This window comes from Lepus europaeus, chromosome 16 (genome assembly GCF_033115175.1).
Source record: "Lepus europaeus isolate LE1 chromosome 16, mLepTim1.pri, whole genome shotgun sequence".
Taxonomy (NCBI): Eukaryota; Metazoa; Chordata; class Mammalia; order Lagomorpha; family Leporidae; genus Lepus; species Lepus europaeus.
In genome coordinates, this window is record NC_084842.1 from 89,993,814 (window position 1) to 90,008,489 (window position 14,676).

General features: G+C 57.3%; 1 protein-coding gene across 10 annotated transcripts in view; it reads right to left on the reverse strand.

The window, feature by feature from the left end:
- ADD1 (adducin 1) overlaps positions 1-14,676 on the reverse strand; it is an 83,713-nt gene that overhangs the window by 9,810 nt on the left and 59,227 nt on the right. For 6 of the 10 annotated variants that reach the window (XM_062213260.1, XM_062213258.1, XM_062213259.1 and 3 more), the window contains exons 5-10: positions 9,736-9,816; positions 9,418-9,567; positions 6,150-6,293; positions 5,959-6,057; positions 5,142-5,318; positions 1,765-2,109 (exon numbers count right to left, since the gene is read on the reverse strand). In XM_062213260.1, coding sequence (XP_062069244.1) covers positions 1,765-2,109; positions 5,142-5,318; positions 5,959-6,057; positions 6,150-6,293; positions 9,418-9,567; positions 9,736-9,816 — 996 coding nt within the window. The remainder of the gene's footprint in view (positions 1-1,764; positions 2,110-5,141; positions 5,319-5,958; positions 6,058-6,149; positions 6,294-9,417; positions 9,568-9,735; positions 9,817-14,676) is intronic. The other 4 variants (XM_062213263.1, XM_062213261.1, XM_062213268.1 and 1 more) reach the window with 1 other exon arrangement.

Sequence of the window (14,676 nt, forward strand, 5' to 3'; positions counted from 1 at the left end):
AGAGAAGCCGGAAGCGCTCCATGAGCGGCAAGGCTGTTTACGTGTCAGTGCGTGCGGTCTGCGTGCTGCGCCTTCCAGTCACGGTGGTGGTGGTTGTTGTTTGATCTCCAATCACATACGTAAGGTTTTGAACCAAATTCTAATTCTCGGCAGGAGCAGGCACTGACTGTAAACGAGCCCGCCTCAGACAGCGATAGTCGCCTCTCAGAGCACTGTCGGGAGGCACCATGATAGCCACACACCAGAGGACTTGGAGGAAGCAACGAAACGTCGGATGCTGAGCCACTGTGGGGAGCGTGGGATGGGCATGGAGCCAGGGTACTCACTGACGGCAATCTTCTCAGATAAAGACAACTCCAGCGTTTTATTAACCATGAGTTTTAGTCAAAACATGAAAACAACCTCAGAAGCATCACTTTGAAAAAGTAACAACAGTTATTGTAAGTTAAAATATACCAACCTGGGACCACCGCATGGAATTTACTCCAAAGAGTAAGAAAAATGTGCGTGTGGGGAGAGTCCCCTGCCGTGCGCACTCTGACTAGGAAGCCTAACGTGAGCGAGCTCGGCTCTGGCCACTGCGGACGCCCTGCCCACAACTCCATCACGCAAGGCAGCACCGAGTGCGCGTCACCACCGCGTCTCTTTAACCCCTCCCTTTAACAAGGAAAACAAATAAAAAATACAAAAATGAAAAGAAAGAAGAAAAAAGGGAGACAAGGAGGCCGGGAGGGGAACCAGGAGAGGTGCACTCCACACTCTGAGCCCAGCCAGGGCCACGCAGGGCCCCGCCTGCCTGGCCAACTGCTCAGGAGCACCGGACTCTCCCCAGCTGGGCGTCAGGAAAACACCTGGGGAAGACAAAACTGGTTTTTTAAATAAATATAGAAAGAGCAGTGCTACAGGGGAAGGAACAGCGCCCTCTGCTGCTCCGGCTGCCTGCTGTGCCTGGGGAACACCTCGCTCAGTGCCGCTGACCCAGCCACGCAAGGTGCCCGCCCCAGCCTGGTCTCCTCTCAGGACGCCAGGCCAGGATTTCAGGAATGGGCCAGGCCGGGGCGGCCAGACTCACTGCTGGGTTTCAGGAGCGGTAAGCACCACTCTCAAGAGGAACACTGGCTGCGGGACGTCGGAGCGACCCTCGGGAACGTTAGTACCGACACAAAGCACCCATGGTGGCGTCTGTCGCGGGGGCCTGCAGGTGGCTGTGCCGCACCCAGCAGCAGTCGGGAGACTCACCGCGATGGCCGTCTACTTGCATGCAACCGTCCATGCAGAGGGCGGCTGGCCTGGCGTTCGGAGGCTTTGGGACAGAGCAGGGGATCAATGTGGAGGGGGGCGGGGCAGCGGAAGACAGACCAGTGAGTAGCAAGGGAAAACTGCTTAAGAAAACGCCGAAGCCTTAAAGATGAGGCTGGAGCGACAGGAGGCCGCCGCGGGGTCCGCAGGGCCCGCAGCGTGAGGGCACGGGGTGCACGAGGCACTGGGAGACAAGGCCTGCTCCAGAGCTCCGTCTCGTGCCGCGCGGAGTCGGCCTAGGCTACGGTACGGAGAGGAACGCCAGGTCTTCAGCAGTTCCAAGCAGACAGCCTCACTTGATTTTATCTAGGGCGTAACGGGGGTTGGGTTCAGACTGAAAGAGGCCTGGCGAGGAGGGGTCCCGTGGCCGCTGGGTCACAAGGGCAGGATTCCCAAAGCCTCCGAAGCCCCAGCCCCCAACTTGCTCTACATCATCTAACTACGAACAGTAAGGTAGGCACAGACCAAGCAGTTGGTAATACAGCTTGGCACGCAGACACCGGACGAGAGAGACTGCAGCAAGGGTTTCACGTGATCGTGTGCTACGTTCGTCCACACCTTAGTCTTCGACTTGGGACTGCTTGCACTCTGCCCTTCCTCAGGACCCTCGTCGCCCCGGCCAGAGTTCAGCCACCTTGTCTTCTCCCGCTGCTGCTTCTGAAAACTGTGTCTGAGAGGGGAGCAAGTGCCCGCATCGCCGTCACTAGCGAGGGAGTGGCCTGTGACACTGGCGGGAGCCTCCACATCGCTGTACTTTTTGCATTTCTCTCTCAGAGCAGGGTATCGGTAAGGGTAGCCGGTTCTGTAGCCCTAGGGTCCAAAGAGAGTGAAAGACGGTCACTAGTGCAGCTCCCAGACGTGGCCGGTCACACGCGTACCTTCTGAGCCAGCGAGGCCACTGCCAGGCACACAGGCGCTCCCGGGCAGAGACGAGAAGCACCCGTGAGCAGCAGTGTGAGAGCCGTGCTACACCACACTGCAGCAAGGGTTAACCGAGCACACGCAACGGTGCGGTGACTCCCACGCGGGATGTTCGCAACAAGAGAGCAAACACAAGAGCTCGCCACTTGTGAGCAGCAGACAGGCGACGGTCACCGCAGGAGGGGCCTGGGGCCTGCTCAGGTTTGGAAGTGGACACTGGCAGTCTGGGTGCTGTCCTGTGTACGTGTTCTACTGCACAGGAAGTTAAACTGAGAACACACAGGTGCTGCACAGGCTTCATCAATCAACCTGCTCGACATCTTAATTCAGCCGACATGCACGGTGACCTCCAGAAACACCAGATCCGCACGGCCCGCCCAGCTGGTTCTCGGCAGACGCCGAGGCCGACATTGGAGTCCGGCCTGTGGTCCCGCCTCAGGACCACTCGCTGTGCTTCCGAAGATGCAGCCCTAATTCACACCTCTGCTGGGCCAACTCAGCACAGGCTGGCGCCCCCCACTCTCCACTCCAGCCCTCAGCATCAGGTGGACGGGCGGACAGTGGTGATCCCCCTGTAATCCCTAACAAAAGGTGATGGGCTGGGCCACACCAACCCCGCTCCTCTCTCCACGGCTGGCACAGCTCCACGAAACGGAACCTGAGGCAGCCCGGAAGTGGATCCTCCCCTAGCTGAGCCCTTTTTCTTTTTCAAGATTTCTTTATGCATGCATGTATGTATGTATGTATGCATGCATGTATGTATGTATGTATGTATTTGAAAGTCAGTTACAGAGCGGGAAGGAGAGACAGAGATCTTGCATCTGCCAGTTCATTGTCCAGGTGACCACCACAGCCAGTGCTGGGTCAGCCCAAAGCCAGGAGCCAGGAGCTTCCTCCAGGTCTCCCACGTAGGTGGCAGGGGCCCAAACACTCAGGCCATCTTCTGATGCTTTCCCAGACCATTAGCAGGGAGCCGGATCAGAAGTAGAGCACCTGGGACACAAACTGGCACCCAAATATGATGTCGGTGTGGCCAGTGGCAGGTTTACCCACCGTGCCACAATGCTGGCCCCAGCCAAGCCTTCTGGTGAGAAGCAGCCCTGGACACACTCTGGTTGCCATCTCTGATTCTCGAAGCTGCGTGTAGCTGTGCCTGCACTCCTAACCCCCAGAACCCGTGGAAAGCCAACGTGCTCAGTCTGACAGCACAGGCAGGTGACAGCTTTGTGAGACAGAGAGCAACGTGGAAGGCCCCAGGCCCCGGCACAGAAGACCACGGAGCCTGCTGCTGCCGGCTGAGAGCTCCGGCAACACCCTCTCGATTCGAGACTTCTCCCCCGACTCTGGGCTGTGCTCCCATGGACCCCTTCACGACCCACCACTCCACTGGGGAATCCTGGTTTTGTCGCCTGACTCCTCTAAGAGACAGGTGAGCGGCCCCCCGCCCTGTTCCCACTCTGAGCACGACTCCACTATACAAGGGCTGCCGTCAGAACACAGCCCCCGTGTATGTGCGTTCCCCCTGCTCAGAGCGCCGGGCCTCCGAGCCATCTCCAGGACTCGGGACAGACCCAGGGGCACGGCATTTCATCTCAACAGGGAATGGACTTTTTCCCCCTTTAAGTGCTGTCAAACCTAAATTAGAGGTAAAAGCAAACATTGTAGCTAAAACAAGTATTTCTTCCTTATTTGAGAAATTGAAATTATAGCTTGAAATTTTTTTGAGAAACTACTTAGTGTATCTTCTAACTATAAATGCTAAAATGAAACCTTTCTTACAGGGTGGGCATCTTCAACTGCTGCTTACTGTGGTCAATGATTATCAAACGACAAATGCAGCTCTCAGACCCGAGTCAGAACATGCTGTCCAGCTCACTCCTTACAAACCACACAGCCCACCGACACCGACGTGGCCACCGCGAGGGGCCATGGAGGACACTCAGCAACAGACACACTTCCTGGTCACCGTTTCACTTACAAGCGTCCTCCCCATCAAACCAGAGTTACTGCCTAGTTCTGATTTCCTCTCTTCCTTCTAGAAGGTACTGAATGCACACGAAAGGCACGCTGCTCTTCTTGCTTCCCCTTGACTTCCCGGTGGAAGGCGGCGAGACATCACAGCCGTGACCGCGAGGCCGGGGCTGTGCAGCTGCGGTGTGCAGGGGTCTTGCTGCCCTCCACCCCACCCTCCACCGGCCTGCAGTCATGCCACCCCAGCTGCCACCTGAACCCAGCTGCTGCCTCCACTTCCCTGCCAGCTTTCTGCTCCTGTCCGCCCTTCCCCCACGGCTGGTCCATTCCACCTGCTCCCAGCAGGAGACTCAGCCCACGCTCTCTGAAGTGCAGTCTCCGTGAGGACCACCAGACCCACCAACTCCTCCTGCTCGCTTCTGCAGAAAAGGCGAGCTTCCTGCCTCCTGAGGCCACCTATCCTACCAGTGGCCTCACCGACAGCCCTGCTGCCACGGCAACACTGACCTGACACCTCCGCACGTCCCCACCACTTAGATGGCCTCCCCTGGGGAGGGAGTTCAGCCTCCTGGTTAGGTTGCCCAAGTCCCACGACAGAGCCTAAGTCCAGTACCCAGCTCCGTCTCCGCCCAGCCTCAGCTTGGGCTATGAGACCCCGTGCAGTACGCAGGGGGAAGGCAGAGGCTTCCGTGGAGCCGGTACTCGGGTTCAACACACCTAGAACTTGCGGTCACAGCGAAAACCCAAACACCCAACTGACGTGGGGTGCCTCTGCCGGGCTCGCTCTGCTCGTCACCAGCAACCTGTCCCCACGGAGCCCACACCAGGCTGTCTCTGCAGCTTCGTGGCTGACTCGCACGTAACCCTGGGCTTCCCCGTGAACTCTGGGTCCCGAACGAGCAGTGACTCAGGGTGTGCCTTCACAGCAGAACCTTTATCGCCGTTCTTACCAGGTTGTCAAGCATCCGCATGAGGGCTTCGAATTCCTGCTCACCAGTCTGCCACGTGGGAGGGGACCCCGTGCCTTCCCCTGCCGGAGACCCTGGAGATCGGGATTTGGCTTTGTACTTCCCGGGATCCAGCAGCACTAAGTTGTCTGGTCCTCCTGCGCTGGCCAGAGTTCGAACCTTTCCCAAAATAAGCAGACAGCGTGACTGAGCACCTCGTGGAGACCCAGAGAACCAGACGGCTGTGAGCAGTCACGGGCTCAGGGCCCTCCAGACAACCGCTGGAGGAGCCGAGTGAAACACACGGGGCAGGAGAAACAGGCGGATCCCAAAGCTGCTCTCAGGTTTCCCTTGGACATGGCAAAGCGCTGGCACTCACACTTGGCGGAGGAAGGTCCTGCAGAGCACCTGGACCTCCCTGCCCAGACACCCAAGTCAGACAGAGAGGGCGTGGCTGGAGCAGGCTGGCCCCAGGGCTCTCACAGCTGTGGGACCGCGCGAGTCTCCACCCCACCACAGCCTCTTCAGAAGGAGCTGGGAAGGCCAAATGGAGTCACCATAGAAGGACACACAAAAGGCACCTGCTCCCTAGTCTGGCACACACCAGGACTCCACAAATGACAGTGAACTATGCAACTGAAAAGTAAAAGTTGGAGGCAAGAAGCCCTGGGATCTTGTCAACATCGGTCATTGCAACGGTGCTGGTCCCCGTCCGTCTCCAGGCCCGTGAGCTCCTCCTGGGCAGAGACTGCTCAAGGACTCATCCCTGCAAGACAACTATCACAAACCCACCGGAGCCGGGAAACTCCCACGCACCCACCTGGATCTCACAGGCGACCACGAGGTTGTGGATGTAATAGAAGGCCTCCTCGGCGCTCTCGCCCACAGATACGAGCCCGTGATTCCGCAGAATAAGAACCTGACGGGAAAACGAGGGAGCCCTCTGGAGCCAGGCCAGGCGCCGGCCACTCTCCGTCGCTGCCCTGCAGGGGCCAGGACCGACCTACTGACCTTGCTTTTAGGTCCCAGATTTTTCTGAATCAAGACTTTTTCCTCCTCATCCACCAGGATGCCGTGGTAGTCGTGGTAAGCCACTTCTCCGAGAGACAGCGCCTCCGGGGAGATGGGCAAGAGCCCACACTTCATTGCAGACACCTGGGGACAAGCAGCCGCCGTGAAGGGAGGCACACTCCTCACAGGAACGGTAGGGGCCGGCGCCGCAGTTCACTAGGCTAACCCTCCGCCTGCGGCGCCGGCACCCCGGGTTCTAGTCCCGGCTGGGGCGCCGGATTCTGTCCCGGCTGTTCCTCTTCCAGGCCAGCTCTCTGCTGTGGCCCGGGAGTGCAGTGGAGGATGGCCCAAGTGCTTGGGCCCTGCACCCCATGGGAGACCAGGAGAAGCACCTGGCTCCTGGCTTCGGATCGACGCAGCGCGCTGGCCATAGTGGCCATTTAGGGGGTGAACCAATGGAAGACCTTTCTCCTGTCTCTCTCTAACTCTGCCTGTCCAAAAAAAAAAAAGGAACGGTAGGAGAGGGACATGTTTTAGATGCCTTTTCATGGAAACACTGAACCCATGAACCCACGACCTTGAGAGACACCTGCCTGCACCCCCACTCCACACTGAGAAACTGAAGCTATCTCAAAACCGGGCGAGCCTCAAAAAGCAGCCCGAGCCGCAGCTGAACGCAGTCAGTGCGGCCTCACAGCGCAAGCAGCTCGGCTCCAGCACGGCTCCAGCCCGGCCCGCGGAGCGGCCACACTGGCGCTGAGCACAGGGAAGCTCCGAGTGCTGTCAGGCCGCTGTGCACTCTCATCCAGGCTGCAGGCAAGATCAAAGCAGGCCAAACCAGGTAAACCAAATTCTTCACGTTTTAGGGTCATACACTGTGTAATATCAATTCTCCACAACCATTTAAAGTTGAGTCTCCAAGTAGAAAGCGTTCATATAGCCCTGAAGTTTTCTAAATTCCCCCAAAGTAGCCCCAGAATGTGCCTTCTATAGACCACACCATTATAACCTTAGACTAACAGGCTCCAAAACTCAAATAATATCTAAAAACACAATTCCACAGAGAAAAATTAATGCCTTAAAAACAATAACACACTTACCTTTCAAAGTATTAGTCTTCATGTAAGAGGGAATTCCCTCTCCCCAGAAAACAGCTGTCTGGGGGCATGCAGTACAGCAGGTTAAGAAAACAGCTGTCTGGGGGCATGTGGTACAGCAGGTTAAGAAAACAGCTGTCTGGGGGCATGTGGTACAGCAGGTTAAGTGGTGCTGGGGACACCCACAGCCCACACGGGAGCCAGTCCCAGTTACTCTAGTCCAGTTTCCTACTTAAGCACCCGGGAGGCAGCACACGACGCTCCCACTACTTGGGCCCCTGCCACCCATGTGGGAGACTAGGAAGGGCTCTGGCCAGCCCTGACTGGTGCTGACACCGGGGGGAGTGAACGAGTCGCTGACCTATCAGGTAGGACCAGGATTCCTTTACGGGAAAAGTATATCCTTTGCAGAAGCACCGATCTGGTAAGGCTCAGACTCTGATCAAGAACCCTGTGTTCCAAGTGAGATAAGCAGGAGCCACGGTTGTGATGCAGCTACAAGCTTTCCTTCCTTGGGACTTAGCCCTTCAGTTGCTTTGTTTGTTTGTTTGTTTTTTTTTTCTTAAGATTTATTTTATTCATTTAAAAGGCAGAGGTATTATAGAGCGAGATCCTCCACCTGCTGGTTCACGCCTCAAAAGGCCACAATGGCCTGGGCTGTGACAAGCTGAAACCAGGAGCCTGGAACTACTGGGTCTCCCATCAGACGCAAGGGCCCAAGCACTCATGTGGGATCCTGGCACTGCAGGCAGCAGCTCAGCCCACTGTGCCCCAGCACCGGCCCCTTCTCAGTCTCCCTACTGTGCGCCAGCACACACCCCGTCCCTCGGCTCCTTCCTCACAGCCTGTCTCACCCCGAGCATCCTTCTCCTCGCCGAGCCCACAGCAGCCCCTCCCTACCGCCTTCCGACTTCTCCAAAGGAGGCACTGCCACCGCTGTCACTGCGACTTCCGCACAGCCCTGATGCACTGGAATCTGACCCTAGCCTCATGCCGGGGGGCCTGCCAACTGCTAATCTACAGTTTCAGACTTGTTATAGGAATTTCAGAAATCAGACAGGAAATGGATCCTTCACGAGGAAAAGAAAAAAACCTTTGAAAAGAGTTAACTTGCTGGGAGAACTGCTCTGTTTTCAAAGCCAACATCAGGCGTGCTGACTGGTCACAACAGCAAGGGCAACTGAGAGACAGGCCACGCCTCCAACTGCACATGCCCAAATATGAGCTGCTGGGGGCAGCCACTCACCGCGGCCCCACGGGCAGACGTGCGGGTGTGCACGGTGCGATGGCCACTCACCGCGGCCCCATGGGCAAACGTGCGGGTGTGCACGGTGCGATGGCCACTACCACGGCCCTGTGGGCATGCCGGTGTGCACGGTGCGATGGCCACTCACCGCGGCCCTGTGGATGTGTGGCTGTGCATGGTGCGGTGCGATGGCCACTCACCGCGGCCCTGCGGGCGTGTGGCTGTGCATGGTGCGGTGCGATGGCCACTCACCGCGGCCCTGTGCATGTGTGGCTGTGCACGGTGCGGTGGCCACTCACCGCGGCCCTGTGGGTGTGTGGCTGTGCACGGTGCGATGGCCACTCACCGCGGCCCTGTGGGCGTGTGGCTGTGCGCGGTGCGGTGGCCACTCACCGCGGCCCTGTGGGCGTGTGGCTGTGCGCGGCCCTGTGGATGTGTGGCTGTGCGCGGTGCGGTGGCCACTCACCGCGGCCCTGTGGGCGTGTGGCTGTGCGCGGCCCTGTGCATGTGTGGCTGTGCGCGGTGCGGTGGCCACTCACCGCGGCCCTGTGGATGTGTGGCTGTGCATGGTGCGGTGCGATGGCCACTCACCGCGGCCCTGTGGGTGTGTGGCTGTGCACGGTGCAGTGGCCACTCACCGCGGCCCTGTGGGTGTGTGGCTGTGCACGGTGCGATGGCCACTCACCGCGGCCCTGTGGGCGTGTGGCTGTGCGCGGTGCGGTGGCCACTCACCGCGGCCCTGTGGGCGTGTGGCTGTGCGCGGCCCTGTGCATGTGTGGCTGTGCGCGGTGCGGTGGCCACTCACCGCGGCCCTGTGGGCGTGTGGCTGTGCGCGGTGCGGTGGCCACTCACCGCGGCCCTGTGGGCGTGTGGCTGTGCGCGGCCCTGTGCATGTGTGGCTGTGCGCGGTGCGGTGGCCACTCACCGCGGCCCCTGCGGGCGTGTGGATGTGCACGATGCACCTCACGTCTGGCCGCGCCGCATAAATCGCAGAGTGCAAGGTGAAGCCGGCCTGATTCACGCCCAGGTTGGTACTTCCACGGTCCACGACATCTCCTTGGAGATTCACCTTAACCTGAAAATAAGGACAGTGACGTAAAATGCCAGGAAGACTCGAGTTACCCCAAGAGCAACTACTCACACCCAGTCTGAAGAGCTCCCGACTCTCCAAACACAGCCCCAGCGGTGTCTAGTACCAGGCAGGACCTGTGCAGCCACGATGCCAAGGACAAGGACGCCTTACCAGGCTGGACGCAGTCACCTCGCTGTAGAGAAGTCCGAAAGGCACGATGAGGAAGTGTTCCTGCTCGGCGTTCACTCTCGTCTGTGGGGACAGCGACTGAGTCAGCTCACAGCTCCGGCCGCGACCTGCCCGCCTCGCTTTCAGGCCACAGGGCCAGGAGGTCCAGGGTGCCCCCAGGACACACTGCAGCCACTCCGTTTATCAAACCCTAGAAAGTGTCCCTTGGACGCCCCACGGCAACTGACTTATGCAAAAGCCGCAGTCCTACAGTGGCCCCGCGAGACGTCAACGAACCGAGTCCGCCGACTCCACCGGCCAGCCCGCAGGTCAGGCACGAAGACCGAGACTGATGCTGTGACTTCCACTAATCCTCACGCCTAGAGGACGGCGGCGGTCACAAGACCACCCATGACAGCAGCCTCTGCCCTCCTCTCGACGGGCTGTGTCAGCTCGTGCTCACGCCCCAGCCTGTGTGCCCAGCGCCCCGGTACAGACGGGGCACCTGGCACGCACGGTTCAGCAATGGGAAAGAGAGTCCTGCCCTCAAAACAATTCAACCTAGCTTTTATAACGATTTGGGGATGGACTCCAAAGATGTCCTAAAGATGAAGCTGGACTAGATGAAGAGACCCAGAGCTCTCAGGGTTAGCTAGGTGGGGTTTAGTGTTCACGGGGAAGTCCTACTTCTCGGTAGTGCAGTGACCTCTCCTGTGGCCCCATCTGAAACACACCCCAGGCCTGCCTGGGCGGTTCCAGCGAGGGGGCTGCCTCGTTCCTCACGGAGCAAACATTCGCAGAGAGCGGATGATGCGCTGGGACGGACAGAGCAACTTGAGACGTAATCACCGAGAAGTCCCTTCCTGCACTGAGCAGACATTCACCTACCAACACAGCACACAGACCGAGCTCTGTATGCAACACACCTCAGTCCTCACGTGTCCACCCATCCTGTCTACTTTACCTCATGTTTACCTGAAACTCACCTGCTTGCTTCGCGTGCTCGGATGGGGATAATAAAACCAGATCCAAAGTCAGGGGAAGACTCAAGTTCAAATCCTAGCTCTGCCAAGAACTGGCTGCACTGCTGAAGATACCCTGAGCTCCCTTCTCATCCCCACTGAGGACAGAGGTCAAACGTCACCTCACCATGGAGGACAGGGGCCCCACGTCACCTCACCGCGGAGGCCAGGGGTCCCACGTCACCTCACCACTGAGGACAGGGGTCCCACGTCACCTCACCACTGAGGACAGGGGTCCCATGGGGCACCTCACTACGGAGGAAGACAGGGGTCCCACAGGCACCTCACCACTGAGGACAGGGGTCCCACGGGGCACCTCACTACGGAGGAAGACAGGGGCCCCACGGGTAGCTCACCACAGAGGACAGGGGTCTCACTGGCACCTCACCACTTATTTTAAACAGTTTTATTTTGAAACCACGCATACAAGAGTATTTAGAAGGTATATGACTACTTAAATATAACAAGCCAGAAAACCACGTTCCTATTAATCAGTTGATGATCTACCAGAATAATTCTAGTATTTCCGAAGACAATTCACTTCCCCAATATTTCAGAAATAACCACTACTTTAGCTACATATTAAATATCCTTTTTCTTTTCCCATAGACTTGCTAGATGCAGTCATCTCTAAGCAATATAACAACACTTTTTACATATGAACTGCACACGGTGGAACCGCACCGGCCTGTGTGACCTGTGACCTTCACACGGTGGAACCGCACTGGGCCTGTCTGACCTGTGACCTTCCCACGGTGGAACCGCACCGGGCCTGTGTGACCTGTGACCTGCACACGGTGGAACCGCACCGGGCCTGTGTGACCTGTGACCTTCACACGGTGGAACCGCACTGGGCCTGTCTGACCCGTGAACTTCCCATGGTGGAATCACACCGGGCGTGTGTGACCCGTGAACTGCACACGGTGGAACCGCACCGGGTGTGTTTGACCCGTGAACTGCACACGGTGGAACCGCACTGGGCCTGTGTGACCTGTGACCTGCACACGGTGGAACCGCACCGGGTGTGTTTGACCCGTGAACTGCACACGGTGGAACCGCACTGGGCGTGTGTGACCCGTGAACTTCCCATGGTGGAACCGCACTGGGCCTGTCTGACCCGTGAACTTCCCATGGTGGAATCACACCGGGCGTGTGTGACCCGTGAACTGCACACGGTGGAACCGCACTGGGCCTGTGTGACCTGTGACCTGCACACGGTGGAACCGCACCGGGCCTGTGTGACCTGTGACCTTCACACGGTGGAACCGCACTGGGCCTGTGTGACCTGTGAACTGCACACGGTGGAACCGCACCGGGCCTGTGTGACCTGTGACCTTCACACGGTGGAACCGCACTGGGCCTGTGTGACCTGTGAACTGCACACGGTGGAACCGCACCGGGCCTGTGTGACCTGTGACCTTCACACGGTGGAACCGCACTGGGCCTGTGTGACCTGTGACCTGCACACGGTGGAACCGCACCGGGTGTGTTTGACCCGTGAACTGCACACGGTGGAACCGCACTGGGCCTGTGTGTCCTGTGACCTGCACACGGTGGAACCTCACTGGGCCTGTCTGACCCGTGAACTGCACACAGTGGAATCACACCGGGCGTGTTTTCAGTGGCTCCTCCATGCTGCCATACACATGCCTGGGGCTTATTTACTCTCACTGCCAATGTAGTTTACGTGTCTATTCTTCCTTCCAGGAGTGGACATGGCTTTCAGCTGTTGTTGTTGCTTTCAAAGATTTATTTATTTATTTGAAAGGCAGAGTTTCAGAGGCAGAGAGAGGTCTTCCATCCACTGGTTCTCTCCCTAATGGCCACAACAGCTAAAGCTGGGCAGATCCGAAGCCAAAGTTTCTTCCAAGTCTCCCACATGGGTGCAAGGGCCCAAGGACCTGGGCCATCTCCTACTGCCTTCCCAGGCCATAGTAAAGAGCTGGATTGGAAGTGAAGCAGCCAGGACTCAAACTGGCGCCCATATGGAATGCCGGCACCGCAGACAGCGGCTTTACCTGCTAGGCCACAGCGCCGGCGCCTGTTGTTGTTGTTAAGATATACTTATTTATTTGAAAGGTAGAGCGACAGACAGAAGGAGAGACAGAGAAGAGATCTCCCACCTGTTTTTTCAACCCCTAAATGACCCCAATAGCTAAGACTCAGCGAGGACAAAGCTGGGAGTCAGGGACTCCATCCTGGCCTCCCACACTGGCGACAAGAGCCCAAGTACTTGGGTCATCTCTGCAGCCTTCCTAGGCACCTGCCAGCTCTCAGATATGGGATACTGGCATCAGGAGTGGCAGCTTAACCCACTGTGCCCGAACACTGGCCGCTGGTTTCTATTTTTGCTATAAAAACCGTGCTGCTCTGTACAGCAAAGGGAACCATCAAGAGAGTGAAGACAGCCTAGAGAATGGAAGAAAATATCTGAGAACTATTCATCCAACAAGGGGTTAACTTCCATAATATCCAAAGACCTCAGACAGGCCCTGCAATGTGGTGCAGCAGGTTAAGGGGCAGCCTGCAGTGCCAGCATCCCCTATCAGAGTGCTGGTTCAAGTCCCAGCTGCTCTGCTTCTGATCCAGCTCCCTGCTAATGTGCCTGGGAAGGAGGCAGAAGGTGGTCCAAACACTTGGGCCCCCGCCAGTCATGAGGAAGACCGGCATGGATTTCCGGGTTCCTGGCTCTGGCCTTGCCCAGCCCAGGCCACTGCAGCCGCTGGGAGAGTGACCCAGTGGACAGATCTCCTCTGCCCTGCCCCACGTCTCTGTCTGCCTCTGTCACTCTGCCTTTCAAATAAATAAATCTTAAAAAGAACTCAAATAACTCGACAGGAAAAAAAATTCAAAGAAATAAGTAAAACAAAGAAGTAAACAAAATGAGAAAAAATCCATTTTAAAAATGGGCACATGACTGGAACAACCACTTCTCCATAGAAAATATACAAATGGCCAACATGTATGTGAAATAATGTTCAACAGGCTAATTATCAGGGAAATGCAAATCACACTCACAATGAGGCATCCTCTCACTGCAGTCAGAGCGGCTGTGGAAGACAACGCCACGCTGGCAAGGAGGTCACAAGAGGGGACTCTCATGCTGCTGGTGGGGCCGAAGGCAGCACAGCCGTACAGCAGACAGGGTGGAAGGGGCTCCCGGAGACTGAGGGGCTGCTGCTGGGGCGCAGCGGGTGAGGCCGCCTGCAGAGCCGGCATCCCACATGGGCACTGGTTCAAGTCCCAGCTGCTCTGCTTCTGATCCAGCTCCCTGCTGTGGCCTGGGAAAAGCCCTCGTCAGACATATGCAAGACCACAAGACCAGGAAGAAGCTCCTGACTCCTGGCTTCAGCATGGCCAAGCCCTGGCTACTGCAGCCATCTGGGGAACGAAACGGTAGATGGAAGATACCTCTGTCTCTTCACCTCTCTCTGTAACTCTTTCAAATAAATGAATAGATCTTTAAAAAAGAAGCTACAACTACAACCAGTACATGATCCCTCAATATCCAAGGACATGAAATCAGCACTTCGGAGACCCTGCGCTCACGTGTCTACTGCAGCACCGGTCGCAGCAGCCCAGCCTGCAGTCAGTGTAAGTACCCACCAGCACACGGAGTACATGGCCAGGTACAAAGTGAAACACTCTGCGGCATAGAGAGAATGAAATGCTGGCATTTGCAGCAACACAGATGGAACTGGAAGATATTGTTAAGCCAAATAAATAGACACAGAAAGACAAAAATCACACATTCTCACTTACATGTGGAAGCTAAGAAGTGGGGAACAGGGGCCGGGGCCATGGCGTAGCAGGCTAATCCTCCGCCTGCGGCGCTGGCATCCCATATGGACGCCGGTTCTAGTCCTGGCTGCCCCTCTTCCAGGCCAGCTCTCTGCTGTGGCCTGAGAAAGCAGTGGAGGAT